The sequence below is a fragment of the Globicephala melas genome, chromosome 15, assembly GCF_963455315.2.
Source record: "Globicephala melas chromosome 15, mGloMel1.2, whole genome shotgun sequence".
Lineage (NCBI taxonomy): Eukaryota > Metazoa > Chordata > Mammalia > Artiodactyla > Delphinidae > Globicephala > Globicephala melas.
The window spans coordinates 3,158,152-3,185,004 of record NC_083328.1 but is presented as its reverse complement, the minus strand read 5'-3'; the positions used below and the strand labels follow the sequence as shown (position 1 = coordinate 3,185,004).

Here is a 26,853-nt window from a genome sequence, read left to right as displayed (position 1 = left end):
ATGATCGCAGCGAGACAAACCGTATTTTTCAAAGCCATCTGAGTATGACGTGAACAATGAATATGAAAAAGGGCTTTAAGCCTATTAGCTGATGCTTCATTCCTGTCTCGGGTCTAGAGGGAGGGAAAGGAAGTTGCCAGCTCACAAAGCCCGTGTTGAACTCACTTCTGGTCAAGAACACGAAGGGAAGGAGCAACTGCACATTGGAAACTACCCTTCGGTTGGTACAAAGGGTGCGAAACTCCTGCACGAGAACTTACTTGATGAGGACAGGACCCAGGACGACCAGGACGGGCTGTCTGCCTTCACAGATGCTGCTGCAGATCCAAGACCAAGACAAAACAAAATGGCAATGGCTGTTTAAGAAGCCGAGATGTCCCGGTTAGCGAGCCTGGCATTTCCTCTCTGAGAATTCTACGATTAAGCAAGTCCCCCATTTCCTTTCCCCCTTACAGTATAAAAAACCCGAGTATGAATTTTAAGGGCACAGCCCGATAGGATTTCTTCCACGATCTTACCTCCACTCACCTCCCCAGTGCTTTATCAAGCATCATGTCTCCAGTCGTGTTGAAATCTTTAGTCTTTGCTGCACCCAGAATATTCCTGGGATTTCCCCCCCCCCATTCTGTTTTGGGACATGTAATCGGAAGAGTTCAGTTTTGAGACTTTTGGCAGCTGTGATCACCACCACCCAAAATAAGACGCGGACGTGTCCACCATCTAGAAAGTTACGGTCAATTTGCCACTCAGCTTCCTACCCCCAAACCACCTTCTGATTTCGACCACCATAGATTCATTTTTTTGTCTGTTCTTGGACTTCAAAAGGCTGACATCATATTATACGTATTCTACTGTGTCTGGCCTCCTCTGCCCAACGTGATGTTTGTGGGATGCATGCACGTTGGTGAGTGTAACCGTAGTTCATTTCTTCTCATTGTTGAGTAGGATTCCATTGAATGGAATGTGTCCGTTTTCCAAACTAATCCATAATTTGTTGATCCATTTTGTATTGATGAACACTTGGATTATGAAGGAGCCTGCTGTGAACATTCCTGAGCGAGTTGTTTGTTCTTGACACGTTTTCATTTCTCTTGGGTGGATACCTAGGTGAAGAACTGCCAGGTTACAGAGGAAATGTAGGATTAACTTTATAAGATGCTGTTCTTCCAAGTGGTGGAGCCATTCTACACTCTGACCAATAATGTGAGCGTTCCAGTTGCTCCACATACCCACCAACATGTGACGATGCCAATCTTTTCTATTTTTAGCCATTCTAATGGGTGAGAAATGGGTTCTCTCCTTTTCTGTTTAACCAACTTCTATTTGCCCTTCAAGTGCTCAGACACCACCTTTTCTATGTGGCTTTCCGGCTTTGTCTGTGTTCCCTGTAGAACTAGAATGGGCTTCGTGTGGACTTTGAATCATCTTTCCTTCACAGAACCATGAGATCCCTAAAGACAGAAGTGGTGCGTCGTATGTCTCTGCCCCTCTAGTGCCTGGCACTGTGTCTGACCCACAGCAAAAGCCCCCAGAGTCTGATGAATGAATGAGAAGCAGAGAAGGGGTTCGAAGCTGATTTCTGGTTTTGAAATCTTGGCATTTCTGATTCTTTTAAAATGGGAATTTCAAGAGACGTCGAGGTCAAACCGCATAAAAGTGTTATCAAGACACTGATGGATGGTGTCCTATATCATGTCCCCTGCCCTCAAATTTCTTAGCAGAGGACATCGGGCAGCAGCACTAAAATTTGTTTTGCTTGACTCCTGAGAGGATAGAGGGAGAAAGGGAAACTGGGGCAGGACCAGCCACAGCATACGAAACGCTGCCTCGGTTGTGGCTCTCACAGGGAAGGATTTTAAAGAAGAAATCAACCTGCATAAGGACATTTCTGCCGGGACCTGGGCACGCACACTGGAGAAGGGGGGTCCTCTCGGCTGCAGGGAGTGGCGGCTTCTGCTCATCCTTGAGGTCACCCGGGGCCAGCTGGGCTCCTGGCTCACTCAGCACCCTCTGTATCCCGCCTCCGAGTGTTGTATTTGCATCGGGCCATCTTCCCCAATGGACTCCAAGATTTTCTATGTAACCAGCTTCTACTCACTCCTACGAACTTCTCAAGACCTTACTCAGATATCACCCAGTCCAAGAAGATTCTGGAAATATGAGCCCTTGCCCTGTACCTGATTCAGGGCTCTGCATGCAGTTGTGGTCCAAGTACCGGCTGATTAATTTTCAAACTGAGGAGGACACAGCAATGCCTCTGAATCCCCTGTATGAGTGAGACCAGGGTGTTCCATAGCAGAGACGACAGTGGCCACTGCGCTTGCACTGCAAGCTGGACAAGGCCCCGCCCGTCTTATCTTGCTGCAATGGAGGGAGAAGGAGTCACGGTGAGAGGCTTACCCCATATTTTGCCGTATTTCTTAAAACAGTTCAGATTCCAAAATCCCCCACAGAAGAAGAAAGACCTGTTAGACAGGTGATCCTCTGCTGAGTCCACATGGCTCAGACACTCGGGGACCCTTCTCCACCTCCCAATCCACTGTTTCCCAAAGTGGCCGCAAGATGATTTGGGTGGTACGTGGACTAACATCCGTTAGGTTAATAGTAACTATTTTAAGGTAAGTTAGAAAAACATACAGCTAGTACGTGTAGTCCAGAATTTCTAAGCTATTATTTCATAAGCTAAAGCTACATTGATTTAGGTTTAAAAAATTAAAGGTTGACTTAAAGAAAATCATGTAGTGAATTATAGTACAGATAGTATTTGGAGATGGGCAAAAATAGTGATGACAGTAGGTGAATGTCAAAAATTTGGAAAAACACTGGACTATCCAAAGCCCCTATCATGCCCAGAAGGAGCTCAGGCATTAATGGAAATCATCAGATTCCCACCCAGGGACTAGAAAGGAAGAGTTCTCCAACAGTTCTCTGTGAGGTCTGGTCACTTTTCAACCTGAAAAAATTAGCACCAGTTGGCATCTGCATTTGCAAACTAGTCCAAGAAGTGGAACTGGGCTGCAGTGGATGGATTTATCTTAGAAACAATCTCCACGCTCCTGGCTGTGCCTCTCTCTTCTTGGTGCTGACACAGCTTTGGATGGAAACAAAATGCTGTCTCCCCAGAGCACAGAGGACAGACACTGCTTTCAGAAGATTAGAAAAGACAAACCCTGGAATTCCAGGGTGTGAATCCACCTGGGCCAAGGGCTTGGAAAGGCACCATGTTTCCATCTCCAGCTGGTCAAACCTCCTTCCCCTGCGGAGACCCAAGAACCGCCTCGGGTCCCAGTTATGGCTTCTCTCCTCTTTGCCTTCCTAACCCCACCTCCCCATTAGAATTAGGTGGACAGGCCAAAGGGTCCCAACCACTGGGGGAAAATGACTCTGAAACACACTCACCTTTCAATGTTCCAGAAATGTCCCAGTGAATGATAGAGGCCTGGGTCTAGGAATACCCAGTTTCTTAAAAAAATTATTTGCCCATATCCCACACCTGTGATGGAGAGCGAGGCTGTATAAAAGGTGTTTGGTCCAACAGAGTTTCCCCAGTGATGGAAATGTACCATCATCTGTGCTAATACGGTGGCCTTTACCCACACGTGATACTGAACCCTCGAACAGTGACTAGTGTGACCGAGGAAGTACATTTTAAATTTTAATTAATTTAAATTTAAGCAGCCCCATGTGACTGGTGGCTTCTGTACTGGAGAGCACAGCTCCAGACTGAATGCATTTAAGGGCTAGTGAAATAGTGAAATGACTCAAGACACCCCTCCGTCCATCTGCCCCCTTCCTTCCTCAGCAGTGAGGAATCAGGGGGATTTGTGGACATGGTAGTGTCATATGGTTGCAGAGACAGAGTGGGATTTGAGGGAGGAGAGCCAGTTCTGTCTAGGCGGTGGGTGCGTGGGGAGGGGGCATGAAACCAAAAGTAGGGAGGGGTACGGTCAGCTGTCAACACTCATCAGCCTGCCCACGACGATCAGGTTTTCTCAGCCCTCAGTGAAGCCCACGTTCACCTGACAGAGAAAAACCCCTAAGATGTCACATTAGAAAGATGAACGTGGAGGTGAAGACGTGCCGCTGTCCAGCTGGTGCCTGGGAGGCGCGGGACGCAGAGGCAGGTGAATGTTTTCAGGTGTTTTGTCCCCCGAGAACGGCGGTCTCTCGCACATCTAAAGCCACATTCAAAGTTTGATCACCTTTTCCGTTTCAAAGACAGAATGTGTCTCATCTTTCAACTGAAACTGCCTCTCAGACGTCCTTTGAAGAAAGAGGCGTTCCGCCTTCATCTGTGTTTTCGGCCCCATCGATGAGAAACTGGGAAATTACTTGCGTGTTGAAAGAGAGGCGCGTCCCTCGAGGTCTCCTGGGCTCGGCCGTCCTCCTTCTTCCCCGGCAGGTAACCATTCCCAGGGAGGGATTTGGTCCACTTCTCTGGAGGTGGGTGGGTCACGGGCTCTGAAAATCAGGACCCCGTGATTGCTGTGGTCCCTCCGGGGCCGGGAGCTGGAAGGAAGGGCTGGGGTCTGCTGAGGCCTGGACTGTGAATTAAGAACATGGTAGGAATGAAAATTCCCCGATGGGCTGGAAGTTCCCGACTTCTTGACATGATCTAGGGCTGGGGAGCGAGATGAACTTCAGCCACATCACTTAAAAATTGGAATGTTGGGGCGACAAAAGAAAAAACCATGAAAAGGGGCATCTCTTGCACAATCTCCCTGCCGAACAAGAAGAGGGGGAGGGTTTGCACCCTCTCACAGGCGGGATGTGTGCTCTGGTTTCAATATGCTGGGCTTGTCCCCGAGCCAGGAAGCGCTCGATGCCAACAGCCCACCCCAGGGACACCCCTGAGTCCCGTGAGGACCACACGCCTCCTGCCGGCCCGCAGGTCACAGGGCCCTGCGGACCAGGCTTTGCACAGACCCGCTGCTGCTGGTTCTCCGCTAACAGGACCACATACAGCATCTCGTGGGCAGCGTGGTACCCACCTCCCTCGTTCCCACTCTCACCTTCCTTCCCTCCCTGGGGGTGTCCCCGGGGCATCAGCACGGGTCTGTGCGGTTAAGAATGACGTTTTTACACATAAATGCGCCCTCCTTACCTTCCACCTTCTCCCGTTTTCACAGCGGCTGCCAATCGTGACACAAGAGCTGGGTGGGCAGAATGTCCGTGGGGAGAGTGGCTCTCAGAGGTGGGGAGGTTTGAAGAGGGATCAGGGCTCTGGCCACATGGGACTGGCTCCCGGAAAACAGGGGAGAGAGATGCACCACGGACCTGAGAGCCGTGGAAGTGGCCCGTGACAGGCGGAGCTCACACAGGGGCGGCCACCCAGCCCATCATTAGGAGGAACGGCGCTGAGGCTTCCATTCAGTTACAGAGAATAAAGGTCCACGGTGGCCCCCGTCCTTTCCAGCTGCCACCGTGAGGTTCAAACCTCTACCCAATTTACAATTTGCCAGTGACCTCAGGGCCACGCCTCGGGCCACAGAATTGTGGTGGGCAGCCTGGGTGGGAGCAGGGGGTAGGTGGAGGCCACCCTGAACTCTGATCTAGCATCCATTCTCCCTAAAACATATCTTCTTCCCCCACTTTTTACCATGACACATATAATCCAGAAATAGATTTTCTTTTTTTCAACATTCAGCAGCTTTATTGAGGTATAATTGACATACAATAAACTGCATGTATTTAAAGAGGACAATTAAGAGATATACACACATACCCAGGAAACCATCACCACAATCAAAATGTTGCCCCCCAAACTTTTCTCTGATCACTCCCTTCTGCCCGCCACCAAGTGTCTCATACCCGCCCTCCACAACCAAGGACCTGCCTCTGTCACTCGCCTGCATGTCCTAGGATTTTATATAAGATGAAACCATATGGTCTGTTCCTTGCTCTGTCCGGCTTCTTCATTCACGGTGCTTTTGCGATTCGTTTGTGAGGTCCCCTGTGTCAGCAGAGTCCATTTTGTTGTTTTTGTTGTTGCTGTGGAGTCTTCCACGGTATGAATGGACCATAATTTGCTCTATCAATTCCCCTGCGATGGACATTCAGGTTGTCTCCTACTCTGGCAACTGCGAATAAAGCCACGATTAACATTTATATTTAAGTCTTTGGATAGACACCACCTTCCACTTCTCTGGGGTACATACCTCGAGTGTAAGAGCTAAATTACACTGTAGGTGTACGTTTAACTTTTGAAGACCCATGCTGATGCCAAGGGGACACCCCCAGGGAGGGAAGGAAGGCGAGAGTGGGGATGAGGGAGGTTGAAGTTCATTTTGGCGTGTGGATGTCTAATGGCTCCAGCACCATTTCCTGAAAAGAATTTCCTTTCTCCATTGAATTGCTTTTGCACTTTGTCAAAAATCAGTTGGCCGTACAAATGTGGAGGTATTTACGGGTTCTTTATCGGGTGCCATGGATCTATGTATGTAAACCTCTGTCAATAGTACACTGTCTTGTTCTGGCCATGCCTGTGTAGCTTGCAGGGTCTTAGTTCCCCTACCAGGAATTGAATCTGGGTCCTCGGCAGTGAGAGTGCAGAGTCCTGACCACTGGACCACCAGGGTAGCATGCCATCTTGATTACTGCAGCTACATAATGTCTTGAGGACACCTAAACTGGCTCTTCCTGTTTACTCTTTTTCAGAAACTTTGTGATCTGGGGCTGGGCAACGAGTATTTTAAAAAATTTTTTTAGTCATTTATTTATTTATTTTTGGCTGCATTGGGTCTTCGTTGCTGTGCACGGGCTTTCTCTAGTTGCGGCAGCGGGGGCTACTCTCCGTTGCGGTGCATGGGCTTCTCATTGCGGTGGCTTCTCTTGTTGCGGAGCACGGGCTCTAGGCGCATGGGCTTCAGTACTTGTGGCGTGCGGGCTCAGCAGTTGTGACTCACAGGCCCTAGAGCACAGGCTCAGTAATTGTGGCACACGGGCTTAGTTGCCCTGTGGCATGTGGGATCCTCCCGGACCAGGGCTCGAACCCGTGTCCCTTGCATTGGCAGGTGGGTTCTTAACCCCTGCGTCACCAGGGAAGTCCCTGGGCAACGAGTTCTTATATAAGACACCAAAACCACAAATGATAAAGGGAAGATAGGTAATAGGACTTTATCAAAACTAAAAATGTTTGTGCTTCAAAGGACACCATCAAGAAAGTGAAAATACAACCCCAGACTGGGAGAAAACATTTACAAATCCTATATCTAATAAGGGACTTGTATCCAGAAAACATGAAGAACCCTTAAAACTCAGCGATAAAAGGAGAAATTGCTGAATTTAAAGTTGGGCAAAGCATTTCAATAACCATTTCTCAAAAGAAGACGTATGAATGTCTAACAAGCACATGGAAAGGTGTTCAACCATCAGTCTTTAGAGAAATGCAAATTAAACCACAAGATACCACGTTATACTCACTAAGATGGCCAGAATGAAAAAGACATACAATCATAAGTGTTGACAAGGATGTGGAGAAATTGGAACCCTCATATTTTGGTGATGGGAATGTAAAATGGTGCAGCCACGTTGGAAAACAGTCTTGTCAGTTCCTCAAAATGTTAAATGTAGAGGTACCGTATGACCCAGCAATTCTACCTCTAGGTATACACTCAAAAGAAGTGAAAACCTATGTCCACACAAACCCTTGCAAACAAACGGTCATAGCAGCATTATTCATAATGGACAAACCCCGAAACAATCCAATTGTCCCTTAACTGCTGCGTGGATAAGCAAAATGTGGATATCCATACAGTGGAATATTATTTGACCAAAGAGAGGGAATGAAGTACTAATACATGCTACAGCATGGGATCCTGAAAACGTTCTGCTCAGCAGAAGAAACCGGTCACAAAATTCCATGTACGGTATGATTTCGTTGACATGAAATGTTCAGAATAGGCAGCTCTGTGGAGACGGAAGATAGACTTGTGGTGGCCAGGCCGGGAGGGGGGCGGGCTCAGGGAAATGGCGGCTGACGGCTAATGGCACGAGATTTCCTCTGGGGATGAGGTGAACGTTCTAAAATTTGAGTAAGGTGATAGTTGTGGCTCTGTAAAGGGACAAGTCAGAATCGCTGACTTCCACACTTTAAACCCACGTGAATTATTTCTCCATAAAGCCCGTAGAAAAACATTAAGCGGCAGCGGGCAGCACGTGGCCTGTGCCTGCTGTCTGCACCTCCTGGGACCACCCTGACCCCACTGGGCAGTGGTCCAGCCTGCGTCCCATTCGTCCTGGAAGAAACCTCTGTCTCTTAAATTCTCAGGGCTTGTTGCACAATGAACCATGCCCCGGATTTTCAAAGGTTTTCTCGAAAGAGCCGTATTTATCTTTTCCCCGCTCCTGAACTCTGTATTCTGGAAGACTGTATCTAGGTAGCAGATTCATTTACCTTTCCTCAAAGAACAGCAGGCTTAGCTCCTTCAGATTGTTGGTGGGAAACCACTCTTTCACTGAGGCCTACACTCACCACCTTAGTTCAAGTGACAACTGCCCCCGCCTGCCCCCACTCCCCTCCCCGCTCTATTTCTGCTTATCTTACCACCACGCAGCAGCCTACACACTTCACTTTTAATTGCATCTACTGCTTACTCTTCGCTCCCCTTACTTCAAAGTCAATTCCGAGAGGGGGGCGGGTTGGTCTTGTTTGTTCACCGATGGATCCCAAGTACATGGACCATTGTAAAGAGCTCAACACTGATCTCTTGAATGAAGGAATGATTACTAAGAAATACTTAGCTTTCCTTTCATGAATATTTTAAGAATCGGGTACAGTAACAATAGCTACCATCTCTTGAATATTGTAAGTGTTTTACAGATGGGAGAACTGACCCCAGGTCATGCAGCCAGTAAGGATGGGTCCTGGGTGTGAATCCGGACAGTGGCCTCTGCAGGCCCCAAGGCAGCGGCCCCAGCTCGGGGCTGTAATTTCACACCGATGTTATTTCAGTGGAAAGCAGAGAGACTGTACAGCCGAAGGTAGGGAAAATAGATGACTTTTTGTTGGGCATATTGAAAATATCTTGCGAAATCCCCTCATGGTACCTCTTTGGACCCCTGGACAGACTGGTGAGTAGAGCTTCCAGAAGCTCTACTGGAAGGTGAGAGTATACGGCTGCGGAAAACAGAGCTTAACGTGCAGGTGCATTTCGATTTAGAGAAATGTAAACACATAATCTACATGCTCACAGTCTACCCTCATAATCATCTGGTGCAAGCCTGGGGGGTTCTGATAGCATCTGATGTGGGATTTTAGCTCCAGGAGATCCGTAAACTGGGAAGACAGCCATGCAAAGCCCGTGCCTCTCAGGGACACAGACAGTCCCGCACAGCCCGCCGTGCCACCGTCCTCTGTCTAGCTACCTCCTGTTCAGCTCTTTCCTAAGCCCTGGCACGGCGATCAGTCTCTCTTCCCGTCGGCTGGATGGAAGCGGCACGTCAGCGAGGGCAGACACACTGGCGGGTGGTAGAGCTGGCGGAACAGCCGCCTTTCTGAGAGCAGACACGGGCAACGGGAGCTGTGATGACCGTGAACTCATCGAACGTGGGCGTTCTTCTGCCCGACGTTCATCTTCCTCCTTTCCAGTCATCTCTGCTGACAGCCACCCAGACTCTCTGTAGTCTCATTGTGATTCCAGTGCGTTTCCAGTGTTAGTACAAGCTGGATTCTGATTCACCCGAAGGCAACAGAAAATTCAGACAACGAATTCAGTGGTGATTGTCCTTGACATGATGAAAGACAATCAGAATGAAAGGCCACTCAGGAAGCCAGGATGTGATGGGGCAAGAGAAGAGACAGGGGCTTAGCCCCTTAAGTTTTCAACTCATGAGCTAGTTTTCAACTCACGAGTTAGATAAGTATGTATTTCCAAAACTTCAAAAATAATTTTAAAAAATGTATGACACTCCCCAGTACAGACAGGATTCTGAATGGAAGATGGGACTGACCCAAGGCACAATTTCTTGGCCAAAAGACTGTAAGTTGCCCCGAAATGAAACACTGACCACGGTTCAGTTTCAGTGGGAACTGGCTGAAACCAGCGTAGTGAATTCTGTTTTGAACGGGGCTACTTTTCTCTAATACCTACGAGCAGGAATGGCGTGCTTGAGGTGGGGAGCCTGGGCCTGTCTTCTGCTTCGGTCCCCCTGTGAACACTGGGCGGCCAGGCCGGGATGGCTCGCACATCCTGGGGTTGGCCTCCATTTCTCACTCAAGGTGCCCTGAGATGGTGGCGGTGGTGACCACAGGAATAAACCGACCTAACATATCTTTGGAGTCCGCAAACCATCTTCCCACCCATTCTTCACTTAAGCCTCAAAATAACCTAGTTATATTAGGAAAAAACAAAAGCAAAAAAACAGAGAGGATTAGTGAGTTTCCCAAGAGCACACAGCTAGGAAGTGGCCCGTTGTCTTCAATGCCTGTTGACGTCTAGTGCCCTGGATGCCGAGAGAGAGGATGGGCTCTGGGGAGCGGGGATGGGGAGAGGCCCAGTCAACTCAGAGCTCCAGCACTGCTCCATTGTTCTCTTTTTTACATGAAAAGATAATATATGTACCTGGTGAAAAATACAGAGGGTGCCAAGGTTAATCTCAATCCACCCTGGTCCCCCCCATTTTTGTCCTCTCTCTAGAGGTAACTGTTACCAAGTTCCTGTCCATCTTTCCAGAGACAGTCTCTCCACATTCTGCACTGGCCTATGTGCACATCTGCACGTGTGCAAACACACACACACACACACACAGGTGGGAGCATACTTATTTTTGCACAGCATGGCATAACTTGGAGATTGCCTTGCACCTGTGTGTGTAATTTCATCTTGTTGAAACAGCTGCGTAGGCTCCAGTGTGTGGACGTAGCAGGATTCTTTCCCTGCTTGGGTGAGTGGGCGCCACTGAGGTGGATGATGAAAGGGGGGCTCCCTGAGATGCAGACAAGGTCCCCCTCGCTGGGGTCCCCACGAGGCTGTGTGGCCCCCTTTATCCATCACAGATGCCCCTGGAGGGCTTGCTGGGTTTCTTTCTGGTTTCTGTCACCCCTCATCTCTGGAGCTGCAAGTCCCCGAATCTTCTTCGACGTTCTCGAAAAAATGTTCCCGAAGACCAAGAGGGGTACAGGACTATCCCCCACAGGCTCCGGGGCTCCATCAGGTTTCTTCTTGGGCTCCTTTGGGGCCCCATGGGGCTGTCTGGACCCCCAAGTCAGCAGACCAATTATGCTGTTTGCTGGTTGGAGAATCCCACAGAAACATTTTCAGGATGCCTTAGAAATCTGCATTTTTTAATTAAAATATTTGAGTCTGGATTAGATTCAACCCCATAATGTCGTTATTTGCTTACGACTGCAGAATATTGTCTTATCTGAGGAGAAGCAGGACATTTTTAAGACTGCAGAGCCCAAAATTAACAGCTTGGAATTTTCGCCCATGCTGGCTGTTAACTGACTCCAGCTATTAAAGGGAAAGAGACTTTGGCAAACCCTAAGGTCCTTGTACGAGCAAAGCCATGGACATGTTCAAATCATTTTAAAATAGGCGTCTGGCGAACCGATCGTGTTCGGAAAACAGGCCGGTTGATCAGAAGGTTTGCAAGAGCTTCTGCGGCTCCCAAATAAAGTATCTGAAAATGGTTTCACTTCACGACAAAACTAAACCTCTAAAACTTACGTGCCAATGTCACAGAAATTGGCAACAACCATGTCAAGCTTCAGTTTTCTCCCGGGACGTCCGGGGAGGCCTCGTCACCAACCTCAGAGCCCCTCGTCGCTCTGCCTGTTCTTGGTGCTGGGGGTCTCCGGTGCCCACAGGCGGGTGCTCTGGGAGATCATCACTGTTGGAGGCAGAGAGAATCACTGCCTCCGTCCGGGGAGAAGGGTTCGGCTGTGGTGGAGGAAGGGGCACGTGTACACAGGGGGCAACTGGTCCCTGTTAACCATTTACCTGATGTTCTGGGTGGGTGGGCACAGCGATGCTGACTTAGAGGACACTTCGGGCTGGGCCATTTAAAAGTAGTTCATGAAAACTAAAAACAGAGCTACCGTATGATCCAGCAATCCCACTCCTGGGCATATATCCAGACAAAACTCTAATTCAAAAAGAGACATGCACCCCTATGTCATAGCAGCCCTATTCACAACAGCCAAGACATGGAAGCAACCTAAATGTCCATCAACAGAGGAACGGATAAGGAAGACGTGGTACATATATACAATGGAATACTACTCAGCCGGAAAAAAGAATAAAATAATGCAATTCGCAGCAACATGGATGCAACTAGAGATTATCATACTAAGTGAAGTAAGTCAGACAGAGAAAGACAAATACCATATGATATCACTTATATGTGGAATCTAAAATATGACACAAATGAACCTATCTATGAAACAGAAACAGAATCACGGACGTAGAGAACAGCCTGGTGGTTGCCAAGGGGGAGGGGGTTGGGGGAGGGATGGAGTGGGAGGTTGGGATGAGCAGATGTAAGCTTTTATATATAGAATGGATAACCGACAAGGTCCTACTATATAGCCCAGAGAACTATATTCAGTATTAGTATTCAGTATTTGATACACCATAATGGAAAAGAATATTATAAAAAAGGAATGTAAAAAAAAAAGTAAAGAACATCAATCAACCAAAAAAAAAAAGGATAAAATGTAGTTCATGATTTTCACAGAGTGCTTTTTCCCCCCCAGAAATGCCTTGTTTTGTGGAAACACACGTAAGGCGACATCCACAGCTCGCTGTGCCCTAGCCCTTGCCCGCTTGGCACATCCTGTCTATAATGTGGACCGTCCCTTTGTCCCAGCTGGAAACCAGGCCGTTCTGATTTGCTCCTGAGCCCAGGCAGCCCAGGATGTGACTGCTCCCCTGGGGCTGAGGGCCCCCAGGCGTTGCTGCAGGAGCCCCCGGGGTGGCCTTACAGGCGCCCAGAGCTCGGCCTGGGGACCAGGACCCCTCCAGCTGCCAGCAGGGGCGTGGTCTCCAGCTAAGTTAAACAGGGGAACTTACTGAGAGGCTGTTGGGAGCCCTGGAATTGGCAGGAAGCAAGGCTGCTGCTGCAGCCGGGAGGAACCTCAGAGGCGCCTCTGCTTCTTCCCCTGCTTGGGGGCCTCATTCCCAGGAGGGGCACCTGCCCCCTCAGCCCCACTTGGCTCACCTGTCTCCTGGGAGGTCGTCCTGCCCCAACAGTATCGCTCGGGGGACAGGCAAAGCCCCAGGAGCGGCGAGGGTGCGTGGGGCAGGAGAGACACGTTCTAGGGCCCCCTCAGCCCCGAGCTTGCCCTGGGGGCCCAGCTCGTCTCAGAGTTGCCCTGCTGAGGGCAATGCCGGGGTCTTCACCTGCTCATGCACTGGGCTCTCTGTGGAGGAGAGGACCCAGACCCCCAGCTCCTTCCAGAAGAAATCCGACCTCGCGGAGACGCAGGGCCCACCAGCCCGTGACGCCCACCTTCCACAGTCTGGGCCGGGCTCCGCAGGACTCAAAGCCCGGGAACAACGTGCTTCTCCCAGGAAGGTGTAGGCATCGAGGTGATGACTCCCTCCCCTCCTGCAGAGAACGGAGAGGTCACACTGAGCTCACCCAGCCGGCTGGGTGCAGTGAGGGCTCCCCCCCGAGCCATTTTTCCTTCTTGGGGAGGTCCATCTAACTGTCACCCAACAAGGTAATAGAGATTTCTTTTCTCTGTGATCACTGGTTGCATTTCGAAAGTTTTTAAATGAACTTTTCAGTAATAACAACAGTAACAGTAACAACGGCCAGGCTTTGCCTAGAACAGGCCAGATTGCGCAAGTGAACTGCTGCATCTTCTCTTTACTAACAAAGGAGAGATCCATGGCGGGGGGGAGAATAACTTCTGAGCTCCAGGTGCCTTTTTGTGCAGGTGTGGTCGCCACGCTGGACCCTGCGCTGTGTGCAGGGGGCCCTGCCTCCCCGAGGCCAGCTGTCCCCGACGGGAGGAAAGCTTGGGGAAGGCAGATGCCCTCTGGGAAGGCGGGCCGTGCAGCAGTTCTACCTGCTCTGCAGCCCCTGACTGCTTGGTCTGGACCCTGCCTCTGCCCCGTGTCCACCTGGGGCAAATGGCTTCACCCTGGGCATGTTTCCTCGCCTGCAAAACGGGATCCTGACAGACCCACAGGGCACGATGGACCCTGCAGATGGACGAAAGCAGAGCGCACTGCGCCACCCGGAAATGGTACCCTTCACACGGCAGCTGCGGCGTCCAAAATACTGCGACGTGGGCTGACCTTAAGTGCATATTTATGGGGGCGGAATGTAGGCAGACAATGTGGAGAACAGAGAGAAAATGAAATGTTCTCACCTCTGGCTTGTCAGTGTTTGCACAGGCCCCCTTGTCCCTCCTTCGACCCAGCCCCCGGGCCCCGTCCTCACAGCGCATGTCCTCCTTGGTGGTACCTGGAATCACTCGGGCAGCGTTTCCCCCGAAAATTGGATGCCTGGGCTCAACCCCCAGAGGTTCTGTCTTCCTGGGCCTGGGTGTGGCCGGGCACTGGGATTTTTAAGCGCCACGTGGAGAGCCGCGCTCTGAGGCTGGGAGGACCTGAGGCTGAGGGCAAAGCCACGCCCCTCCTGGACGCTGGCACCCACGGCACCTTGGCCCCAGGGCACATGGGCCCAGCTGGAAGGGGCGGGAAGGGCCTCAGGTTCCCGGAACCTGCTGGGCCTTCATGGAGAGGGGAGGGGAGGGTCCATCGGAGCGGGCAGCCTCCTCCCAGTCAAGGCTAAGTTTGGCAATGATCAGTCCCCCCTCCAGGCAGCTGTGGAGTCTTTGTGGGGTGCTCCAGGCGGTGGGGGGCTGCTACTGAGGATGGCTGCTGGCCATGCCGGGGTGTGCGGGCCCCAGGCTGCTCGCCTCAGGCCCCTGGCCGCCTGGCCGGGCTGCTCCCCGGGCGTGCCTCTCCCCGGGAGATCTAAAACTGAACCCCTCTGACCTCACCTCCGCTGTGCGTCCACACCTGCATCTCCAGGAGGGGCCAGCGCGGCACTGGGCTGACGTTTCAATGTTCGATCCTACAGCCCTAGAATTCATGAGTCACTTCATCAACACTTGCTGAAGAAAATCACAGGCGCATAAGGAACAAAATGATGCTTTTATTAAAAACCGTACCCATAGCACCTCCCTGTCTTCCTACAATTTTTTTTTTTTAAGGAGGTCTGGTTTCTGCACGATTCCAGAAATCGCCGGGAAGACTTCAGGACTGACCTAAGCCCCCGATAAACCAGCAGGTGAGGCACGCACAGCAGACCAGCGCAGCTCCTGGATTTCTACCTGCTCCCACCTTTCGGAGGGTCCCCGCTACAGGGATGCTGAATCAAAGGGCCGCATCTGGATACGTGGATACGACCGCTCACTGGCACCAGGACTACAGTGTGCCAGGAATTCGTAAAAACGGAAAACCATGCTACAAACCCTTAGAAACATTATGCAAACACCATGCTTCAGTCCCGTCGCGGTCCAGGGCAGGCACAGCGCCACAAGGGGTTTACGGAGCGCACGCCACCCTCCGCGGTCTCCCCCGAAGCTCCCCCACATCACGTCTCTTCCGCGACGACATTTACCGAGCGCTCCTTGAAAGCATGGCCAAGGAGGGGAGGCCTTGGTTTGGACCCATTTATTCAGAGGAGGAGATGCAGTCCAGGAGATGTGCCCCGCGGCCCGCTAACCACAGGGACGGCCCACAGCCCCGCCCGGCCGCTCACTGGTCTGGAAACCTGTGCCCGGAGTCCCCAGTGGGGACGGGAGCCCCGCGCAAACCCATCCCTGCCGCTCAGACAGAGAGCGCGGCCCTGCGGCTGCTTCGCTGCGGGTCCTCACGCGGAAGGGGCAGCTCGCCTGCCCATCACGGGGCCTTCGTCGGGGGACTCAGCGACAGCTGAGCGCGAGACACCTGAAGGGCACCATGGCTTGGAAGGCGCCAGGATAGAACACTCCTCCTTGCCTCGGTTAGAGAAATGGTGCTCGTTCTTTTTTTCAGAGCCGAGATTAAAATCCAGTATCCATTTTCCTATCCTGTGATTTTCTTTTTTCCTCCCTAAAGATGAGAGGTTAGGAGTCGACGCTTCTCAACGCCCACACTACCTGGAGGCTGAAACCTAACCAGAGACACCCCACTTTTCCTCTGGTCTAGTAGCTCCCACAGCCCACAGTGCCGGTGCCACTGGGCGGAGTGCGGACGCCAACGCCCACCGCCGCCTCGGACCGCCTGTTCCGTCCCAAAGAAGTTCGCTCAGAGCAGAGAGAACACAGGAAGTATAATGACCCTGGGGAAAAAGGCGTCATGTTGTCACAAAAGCCCAAAAGCCAAAAACACGCCTCAAACCAAGCCGTCCCCACGCTAGGACGTTTCAGCACTTTCCCGTATATAAAGCAGTGGACGTATGGCTTAGAGAGCAGAGCGCGGAAGGCAGTGTTTCTCCACGTTCTCTGTCCGTCGCTTGTCTTCCGAGAAATTCGAGCTGCAGCCTTGGGGCTTCCTGTCCACTTCCCCGTCTGGGACCGAGAGGACCGAGGTGGCTGGTCCTGTGCCCTGGGTGGGTCCCGTCCAGGGAGCGATTCTCATGCAGGAGAGCCTTTGGGCAGAGCGTCTAGGATTTTTGGTTTAGAACGTTTCCCCTCTACACAGAAAAGGAAGGAAGGAACGGAGGGAGGGAGGGAGGTAGGAAGGAAAGAAGGGAAGAAGAAAAGAGAGAAGGAAGGAGGAGGAGAGAGAGAAAGGAACCTTTCCACACCTCCTACTTCTACTTTTGGAGAAACTGAAAGGGTTTTTTTTTTACCCAACACAAACTCTCAAACAGAAGAGGCCTTTTTTCAGCAACACAAAACTCTCCTTGGTCTCCTGGGGATACCGCACCCAGCAACTCTGAAATCAGAGGGTTAAGACAGCCCTCTGCCCGGAGGAGGCGTGGGAAGAAGGGACCCCGCAGACCACGTGACCCGCGGGTGGCCACGAGACTGGCTGCAGGCCCGTCCTGTGCCCTGGGGGGTGTGGACAGGCTCCGGCTGACCGGGCTGCCGGCGGCAGGGTCCTTCTGCAGTGCCCCCCCCGGAGGGGTGGGGCACACCCCCCGCTGACAGCAGCAGCGCTCCCGGTACATCTGGCCCTGGGACCACGGCTTGACCACGTGTACCTCACACACCTTTTGCAAAAAATGATGTGATGGGCTAGAGGCAGAGCTACGGTTTGGAGTTTCAAAATAGTTCACGCTATTTCCATTTAGCTAAGAAACGAAAACAAAACAGTAACAATTAAAGTAAAAAACGGTTTCCAGAAAATCCATTAAGGCTAAGAGCTGGCCTGGGGTCGGGAAAGGGACAGCCACACCAGTCGTGGCAGCGGCGGGAACCCGGAGGCCCCAGGCCGCGCGCGCTCCAAGGAAAGCCGCGGGCCACGCGCACGGCAGGGCCTGGCAGGCACGGGGGGCGGGGGGAGGGGCTGGGGACCCCGTCTTCTCAGAGCCGTTTTGCTATACTTGGAGACACTGTCGCTCTTCGTCTTTCCCATGTACAAAGCTAAACAATTAATAAAAAGGCACCTGGAGACAGCTGAGACTCATTCATTTCATGTGACATATTTTAAAAAAAGATAAAAAGATTTTAAAAATACTCTGGTTAACAATGCACACCTCTTAACACAGCGAGCGATTCTGCAGCCGCTGCCTCGTTCGCTCGGGTTGGCGGGCTGGCCGTGTGCTGTGCTGTCAGGGAAGGAGCGAGCTTGCCGAGGGCCACGGCGGTGGCTCCCAGCAGGGGTGCTTCCTGCTCCTGTGCTGCGAGGTCGAAAGGAAGAAAGGAAGGGGGAGCCCCGAATATTTCACCCCTGGAAGGACGCCGAACGGAACCTTGGAATCTGTGGCCCCGCGGCCTGGAACCTTAAAGCCGATTCCTCGCCTACAAACTGCCGAGTGAGAACATTTCAGAGATGGACGCCCTTGGGTCCGGAGGCCCTGAGCCTGGGTCACACACATGCTCTTCGCACGCCGGAGATGGAGACGGTGGGATGGAGCCCCAGGCGGGCCGCTGGTTCTCAGGCAGGGGTTAGAGAAGAGAAGGGAGCGGCCTGCAAGAGGCGCGGCCTCCCTGGACCCCCGTCTCCCACCCCCCAGCCTTCCTAGTCGGCGCAGAATGGAGAAGCCCGGGTCCCGAGGGCTCAGGTCTTCCCAGGTCGGGGTGACGAGCCCTTGCACCAGTGAAACACACCTTCTCGTAAAAAGAAAAGAAAAACAAAGAAACCCGCTTCCTGCAGCGATGTTACAAAAAGCCAGTAAAAAAAAACTTTCCTAATTGCAATCTCGCGTTCACAAGTGGGTAAAATCAATCATCAGGCGTCAGATCCTCTTAAACCCAAGCTGGAGCCCAGTTCCCAGAGCTGACTGTCTTAACAAGGGTCGCCGCGGGGTCGGTGCCGCTCACACGAAGGACGAGAAGCCGGTGAGCGGAGTCCGGGCGCCGTGGGCGGCGGGCGCGAACACGGCGCTCTGCGTGGTGACCACCGCGCGCGGGGCTGGCCCGGCCTCGGCCCCCGCCACCGCCTCGTACCTGTGCGGGGCCGCGCCCGCGCGCCGCTTCCACGAGTTGTAGTAGGTGGGGTCGCTCAGGTAGTGGTTGACGAAGGAGTGCTGGGGGAGCGCGTCCTCGGACTCGGACTCGGTGCCCTGCGGATAGACGGATGGACAGCGAGGCGTCAGCCAGGCGGCCGGGGGGCTGGGGGGAGCTCAGGGGGCCCGTGGACACTGGGGCGGTCACAGACGGGGGGAGCTATGCGGGAGCGTGGCCGTGGGCAGCAGGGCTGAGCGGGGAACAGGAAGGGCCAGGAAGGGGACCAGTACTGGCCGCCCACGGTGGGATGGTGCCGGTCACCTGTTTCCTCCCACTTCCCCCACCCCAGACCTCCTACACTCCACACAAGCCGCACACGGAACCCCCGGACCACCCCCCAAGAGACCCGGGCTGAGCTTGCGCCAAGCCAGGCAATGTGCTGTCTCACTGCCCTTGAGCCTCTGCTCCCCAACCCATCACTGTGCCTGAGCCCGTCCCCGGAGGGTCTGCATTGCACTCGTGCTCCAGGAGAGGTCTACACCCCATCTCCCACCCAGGAGAGGTCTACACCCCATCTCCCACCCAGGAGAGGTCTACACCCCATCTCCCACCCAGGAGAGGTCTACACCCCATCTCCCACCCAGGAGAGGTCTACACAGCCTCAAGGGGATGGTGTGTATCCTCGCAGTGCAGAGTACAGAAGAGCACGGGAATGTGGAAGGCCTAGGGGCCATAGCCTGCCCAAGACCGTGACGCAGGCTCCCACAGACCAATGGGATCCCATCCTGAGCTTGAGAGGGGGTGAGGAGGAGGTCTGTCCTTCATGGGACACACATTTCCAGGGAATGTCACGTCCATGCCGATCTCCGAGGGGAGGTTGCCAAGAAAGGACACCGTAAATGAACGTGGTGTCGTGGTGTCTGAAGTGCTACGGGCCCCTCCCTCTCCAGGCACTGAGGGACCTGACCCCTCACCATGCGGCCCCCGAGCAGCTGGTGGAGGAAGTGGGCCACCCATTGACGGCTCAAGATCAGTCCCTCTGAGGGTCTTTCCCCCCTTTTCTTTCTACAAAACAAAGCAGCAGTTTCTAGTAAGAGCATTTAGCCCGCACCGTTTCTATGTTCATTTTCTTGAAGTAAAACTCTGTGCCGTGTGCTGTGTGGTCTTGGGAGTGGATTTTCAGTGCTGGAAGGTCGGCTGATCCAGACAGTGGAGGCCGAAGTGTTTTCCCAGAGCAGGGAGGGCTCCCGGTTCCCCTGTCCCAGACCTGCCAGGCGGTCCCGGGGCCCCTCCCCTGACTCCTGGGAGCTTCCTGCCCCCTGGTGGGTGGGGATGGTACCCAGGCTGGCCGGGCTCTGCTGTGAGGACCCGCACCCAAGACGCTCCCCAGACCCTGAAAGCACAGGGGTTCCTCCCCGCGCCTGCTACCCCGGACCTCACAGAGGCCACCTTCCATGTGCCAAAAATGGGTCTGCAGGCACGGTGGCTTCCGGCCTTTCAAGTTCAGGGAGGGGACAGGAATCGTGGCCGAGTAAAGCCCCTCCCCTCGCGGGGCACCCTGCCAGGTGAAGGTCGCCGTGGGCAGTGGGCGGGTGACTGGCTGGTCCCTCACACTCCAGCCGCCCACGGGCAGGGTGCCTCCCCGCTGGGCTCCAGGGCCGAGCCGTCAAGGGTTCAGTCACACCTGCCCTTTTTCCTCTCCCCGCAGGGTGACGGAGGCCTGGGTGGTATAAAGGACTGAGTGTCCCCCTAATGCTGGCTCAGAATCTCCAGGGAAGTCTTGGAAGAGCACAGCTTCCTGGGCGGCGGCTCCCGCTCTGCTCTCCTCACTCAGTGGGTCTGGGATGGGGCCCTGGAACGTGTATTCCCTGGAGGCTCTGGGAGGATTCTGAGCAGTGGCCAGGCTGGGGTGCGGGCAGGGGAGGAGGGGACAGTTGCCTTCTGGCCTTCACCTGGGGAGCAGCATTCTGTGCTGTGAGAGCGGGCGGCCTCTTGGCTGTGCAGACACCCCTCGTGTACATACGGTGGAGCCAGAGACTTTTGGGATTTTTCAGACACAGACTGAAACCCTTGCTCTAAATGGAATATTTACATAAAGTAGCAACGGTGGGTCACAGATCTGGGAATTCTCAGGACGTTAAATGTAAACCATCTGTGTTGTGACATCATACATGGCTGAGGCAGAGCTCCTGGAAACGGGGGCTGACAAAAACGCCCTCCCAACACATCCCAGAGGTGGAGGACAGCTCCTCCGTCACTGGACAGCGATGCCGAGAGGCAGCACAGGCTTCTTTCCTGTGGACACTGCTCACAACAGAGTAGCCTCGTGCCACCTCTGTCGCTGCACCATGACCCTGCGAGGTGGGAGTGAGGATTCCGGCTTATGGATGAAAAAGGGCTGTGTGGGCCCTGGGCGGCGTGGGAGCCTCCCCTGAGCCTGGCCACCCAGGCCTCGGGGTTCCCGGCTCCAAGCCCCTCCTGCACAGCAGCTGAACAGGCTCACCACCCCCTAGACGTCAGTCCCAAGCCCATGATGCACTGAAAACCAAAGGCTGTTTTTGCAACTTGTTTGGAGGCAGAGCCTGACCTGCGTCGAGCTCAAGTGCCGCGGACCCCGAGCTGAACTGCTGGGAGGCCGTCCGGTGTGGATGTCCTCAGGGGTTGCTGCAGAAACACGAGTGGGTTCCGCGAGAGTGCCCCCCGGCCCCGCTGGGGATGTGACCCGATACGGGACTCAGCCCCAACCTGAGAAACGCGCAGTTCTCGAAAGTGCATCTTTTTCAGATAAGAGGTCAGGCACCTGCATGGGTGGCGGGTGGTTAAGATTCATCTTCATCTGTTTTCTAGAGGCCTTGAGGGGCTTACGAGGCCAAGCTCTGTGTAAACTCAGAGAAAGGAGGACAGAGCTCGTGGAGAGAAGCTGAGGAATCTGTTATCCGTCCCTGAGTTGGGTCTGTCACTTCTTCAGACGCTGATTTTGGTTCTAAATTTCCTGAAGCTCAGGGGAAGGAAGACACCGAAGCCCTCTTTCCTCACGAGGAATTCACGGAATGTTCAGGATTGGACGACAGCAATATGGCTCCTGGTTTCACAGACGGGGTCAGGGTTTATGATGAGCTGAAGACTGAACGTTAAGATTCAAGATTTCACCCTTCAGTGTTTGGGGTCCTCCCCACCCACCGTCCCAACCACGTGAGGACGAATGTGAGAAGTCGCGATTGGGTTCCATCTCATTTTGTGTTGGAGAGAATGGAGGCCCACAGAGGCAGTGACCATGTCAGGGTCATACTGGCTGGGGACAGAGTGGGGGCAGACCCAGCTCTGGCATCGCAGCCCAGGTGGCAGAGACAGAGGCTTCTCAGTAACCCTTCGGGGCCGCCTTCAACCCCAGCTGTATAAAAGGTTAGAGACACTTCCATGGGTGGGTCTCACACCAGGTCTCTCCAGTGATGGAAAGGCCATCATATGCGGCGGTCACTCGTTTTATAAACACGTCCCACACCCAGGGGGTGTCCCGGGGCACTTCTCTCCCCTCTTTCTACCCTTGTCCCCCCTCCTGCAGCTGTTCAGGATGTGGGGAAGCCGGGTTCACAGTCACCGAGGGACCGAGGTGCGGCCTGGAAGGGGGCTCTGCGTTCCTGCAGGAGCCAGCACTTCTCAGAGTATGTCCAGCGCTGCTTCGGGAATGAACACATCACGTGTCCCACACTCATGTGTATGTCCACGTGATTAACAAAACGTAGTTCCACTGGAGACCTCTAGTAGCTATGTGTCCTCTAGGCCTGTGACAAATGTGGGCACTAAGAGGCCCTGGCAGGAGACAGTCGGGGTCGGCTGTCCAGCTCACAGTGATGTCCCAGTGTTTGCGTCTGAAGTGTGACCCTTTGAAGGAAGTGACCCTTGTCCCACCTTTCCCTGTGACATGGGCTGAAGGGCTTGACCCTCAGAAAGCAGTGACTGGCTAATGGGTGGGCATGCGGCTTAAGCTGAGCCAGTCAGAACCTGCCCTGGGATTTTTCCCACTGCATCTGGAAGGGCAGAGTGCTTCATGTGGGGACCAAGCTGGGCGGCTGGCAGCCTTGAGTGTCAGGGCTGCAGGTCCAGCCGAGTGGTCCCAAAAGCCACTGTGAGAGATGGTTTTGATAACCATCGTGCAGAAAGGAGAGGAGAGACTAAGAGCTGCTCCTTTAGCTTCTTCCTGTTCATTTAGGGAGAGTGAGAGGTACCCAGGTCTCATGACACACGAGGGCGGGGTCGGGGGCGGGGGTGAGGGCGAGGGCGGGGGCGGGGCCTCCTGGCTCCTGCTCAGGTCTTGCCTTTGCCTTCACAAGAAGGCACTGAATTAAAATGCCATTCGTCCTTCTGCTGCCTGCCCTGCTTATTGTTTATATGACATTATTATTTTTTCATGAGGATGTATTTTAGTGATTTAGAATTATTGACACAAAGGAAACACTGCAGGGTCTTTTTTTTAAGTTTCCTGTGTGATAATGAAATAGCGTTGTGTGTTGGTTTCCCAGGAAACCGTAGAAGGCCAGCCTGTGATTGGATGTGCTGGCAGACGGGCTGTGAGAGTTTCTAAAGGTGCATGGACGCCTGGCAAGCTGCTAATAGAGATAATCTCAGCACTGTGGGCACTATATGGGCGAGATGAAAGGCTCAAACATTATTAGGGAATTAATTAAGCAGGAGAGGGTTGGTCTAAGTTGGTTGGAGGAGAGATCTTGAAAACTGTTTCTTTGGATTTCGAAAACAATTTTTAAGATGCGATTTGAACCGTAGCCCTGATGTAATTCAGAAGCATCTGTGCGATAAGACAGAGACAGAGCCTCTTTTTCCTAAACAGAGGTACACAGAGAGCCACAGCACGTGTCATGTGACGCTGATGGCCTAATTCAGAGCAACTCTGATCAGTCAGGTTGGTGTGCACCTGTGAACCGATTCTTAGAATTTTCACTTGAGCAATATTTCTGAAAATTGGGAGAAAAGGATGGCATCACTATTTTTTTTTTAGTGAAATATTAGCTTTGCAAAAGAGCTCTTCCAGCCAAGACCTCATAGGGTTTCTGGCTCTGGAGGAGCGGGTGGACAGGAAGGGAGGTCAGGAGACCCCGCCCCAGTCAACCAATCATCAATACAAAGATCCTTCCAGGACGGTCACAGGAGCCAGCAGGTCCTCTCCCTAGTGGAACAATGATTTAACTGGGGAAAATGATCTTATAAACGTTTAGAGTCCCTGGAATTGGTGCCAAGGGCATATAGCAAAGGGGGGAAGACTTACTGCAGAAAATCTAAAATCACTAAAACTAGCAAGCGTCTGAGCCACTTGACCTATGATTTGCACCCCCCACCGCCCCTCAGCCCAGGGTGACAGAAGCTCCACTCTGAGCACATGTGGCCAAGAAGACCCAGCCCCTAGTCCAGCAATTTGGTTCGACCTGAAGCTGCTGGCATTTCTCATCCAACTGCCCGCCCCCAGCTCCACAGTGCAGAACTCTATGCCAGGCAGGTATGGCCAAGAGAACGGGCTTCCTTCCCTCACGCAGCCTTCGCTGGGAGGCTGGACGATGTGCGTCAGGCACAGCAGGTCGAGAATACTGAGCCCTGATCGCCCCCACCCCAGCTGGCTAGGACGGAAGAAGTTCCACACTGCCCAGAAGACCAGGGGCTACCGTCTCCACCCAGCACCCCACTGGTTCAGCAAGTGCGTCACTATGGAGAAGAGGGCTGTTGGCCCCACTCCAGCTTTGGTGCTGTGACACAGAGGTCCTGCTAGGGGGAGAGTCAGTCCTTAAGAATAGAGAGCTCCCCTGCTCTGCCCGAGGGGAATGTCTGTATTTGGACCAGAGCAGGCCTAAGGGCATTGTTGGAAACAATGGCGGCCACAGGGGTGAGAAATTGAGAGGAAGCTGGCAGCTCCACGATAGCAACAAGTGAAGTAATAACAAACCGGCCAAGAAGTTTAGCAGCAGAACCAGGCAAAGAGACAGCGAAGGAGAGCCCTCTCGGGGGTTAGAGAAAAATTCAAAGGTTAACAACATCCTGCCACTGCAAAAGGGCTGGGCTGTAACTGGATCAAACTATGGAGTAATTTATACCCTGGAGCTTTGTCAAAAATGATAGAGCTAGCAGGTAGTGGAGGTTAACAGCTGGGTGTGATACCCGTGGTGGGAGACAACCCAGAATCCTAATAGGGAGGCAAGAACGAGAGACAAGGGGACCCTGGCTAAGACCGGTCATCCCTGGTTGTCAGGGAAACTGCACGTGTGCCCAAGGCTGCAGCTCTGAGGGGTGACATCGGAGGGTAGACACTGCTGAAGAAACGGACGTCCCTGAACTGGTCCAGGCAAGTCACTAAACAAGTAAGCAGATAAGCGAACAACAATGACAACAACCAGCGGGGGCTGAATATCAGTATTCTGAGTTGATACGATATATTATCGCAAGTGAGCTGTTTTCAAAAAACAGGAACGTGTGATCCATACAGAGGAAAAAAAGCAGGCAGCCTCTGGGGAGCCCCAAATATTGGCAAAGACTTTGAAAGTAGCTATTATAATATGTTCAAAGAACTGAAGGAGGTTTTCGAGAGAAAATGGCGGAAGAGTAGGACGCGATCACCTTCCTCCCCACAGATACACCAGAAATACATCTACACGTGGAGCAACTCCTACAGAACACCTACTGAACGCTGGCAGAAGACCTCAGACCTCCCAAAAGGCAAGAAACTCCCCACGTACCTGGGTAGGGCAAAAGAAAAAAGAAAAAACAGAGACAAAAGGATAGGGACGGGACCTGCACCAGTGGGAGGCGGCTGTGAAGGAGGAAAGGTTTACACACACTAGGAAGCCCCTTCTCGGGTGGAGACTGCGGGTGGTGGAGGGGTGAAGCTTCGGAGCCGCGGAGAAGAGCACAACAACAGGGGTGTGGAGGGCAAAGCAGAGAGATTCCCGCACAGAGGATCAGGGCCGACCGGCACTCACCAGGCCGAGAGGCTTGTCTGCTCCCCCACTGCGGCGGGCGGGGCTGGGAGCTGAGGCTCGGGCTTCGGTCGGAGGGCAGAGGGAGGACTAGGGTTGGTGGCGTGAACACAGCCTGCGGGGGGTTAGTGCGCCACGGCTGCCCGGGAGGGAGTCAGGGGAAAAGTCTGGACCTGCCGAAGAGGCAAGAGACTTTTTCTTCCCTCTGTTTCCTGGTGCGCGAGGAGAGGGGATTAAGAGCGCCGCTTAAAGGAGCTCCAGAGACGGGCGCCAGCCGCGGCTAAAAGCGCGGATCCCAGAGACGGGCATGAGACGCTAAGGCTGCTGCTGCCGCCACCAAGGGGCCTGTGTGCGAGCACAGGTCATGATCCACACCTCCCTTCCTGGGAGCCTGTGCAGCCCGCCACTGCCAGGGTCCCGGGATACCGGGACAACTTCCCCGGGAGAACGCAGGGCGCGCCTCAGGCTGGTGCGACGTCATGCCGGCCTCTGCCGCCGCAGGCTCGCCCCGCACTCCGTGCCCCTCCCTCCCCCCTGGCCTGAGTGAGCCAGAGCCCCCAATCAGCGGCTCCTTTAACCCCATCCTAATAATTATTTTTTATTTTAATAACTTTATTTTATTTTATTCTCTTCCTTCCTTCCTTCCTTTCTTTCTTTTCTATTCTATTTTTTCTCCCTTTTATTCTGAGCCTTGTGGATGAAAGGCTCTTGGTGGTCAAGCCAGGAGTCACTGCTGTGCCTGTGAGGTGGGAGAGCCAACTTTAGGACACTGGTCCACAAGAGACCTCCCAGCTCCATGTAATATCAAATGGCGAAAATCTCCCAGAGATCTCCATCTCACCACCAGCACCCAGCTTCACTCAATGACCAGCAAGCTACAGTGCTGGACACCCTATGCCAAACAACTAGCAAGACAGGAACACAGCCCCATCCATTAGCAGAGAGGCTGCCTAAAATCATAATAAGGCCACAGACACCCCAAAACACACCACCAGATGTGGACCTGCCCACCAGAAAGACAAGACACAGCCTCATCCACCAGAACACAGGCACTAGTCCCCTCCACCAGGAAACCTACACAACCCACTGAACCAACCTTAGCCACTGGGGACAGACACCAAAAACAATGGGAACTATGAACCTGCAGCCTGCGAAAAGGAGACCCCAAACACAGTAGGATAAGCAAAATGAAAAGACAGAAAAACACACAGCAGATGAAGGAGCAAGATAAAAACCCACCAGACCTAACAAATGAAGAGGAAACAGGCAGTCTACCTGAAAAAGAATTCAGAATAATGATAGCAAAGATGATCCAAA

At 53.0% G+C, this 26,853-nt stretch overlaps 1 protein-coding gene across 1 annotated transcript in view; it reads right to left on the bottom strand.

Annotated features, from left to right (window-relative positions):
- Positions 1-14,980: 14,980 nt before the first annotated feature.
- Positions 14,981-26,853, bottom strand: part of SDK1 (sidekick cell adhesion molecule 1) — a 581,111-nt gene continuing 569,238 nt past the window's right edge. Inside the window, exon 46 of the mRNA XM_060285242.1 lies at positions 14,981-18,675. Within this exon, the coding sequence (XP_060141225.1) occupies positions 18,430-18,675 (246 nt within the window). The 3' untranslated portion in view covers positions 14,981-18,429. The remainder of the gene's footprint in view (positions 18,676-26,853) is intronic.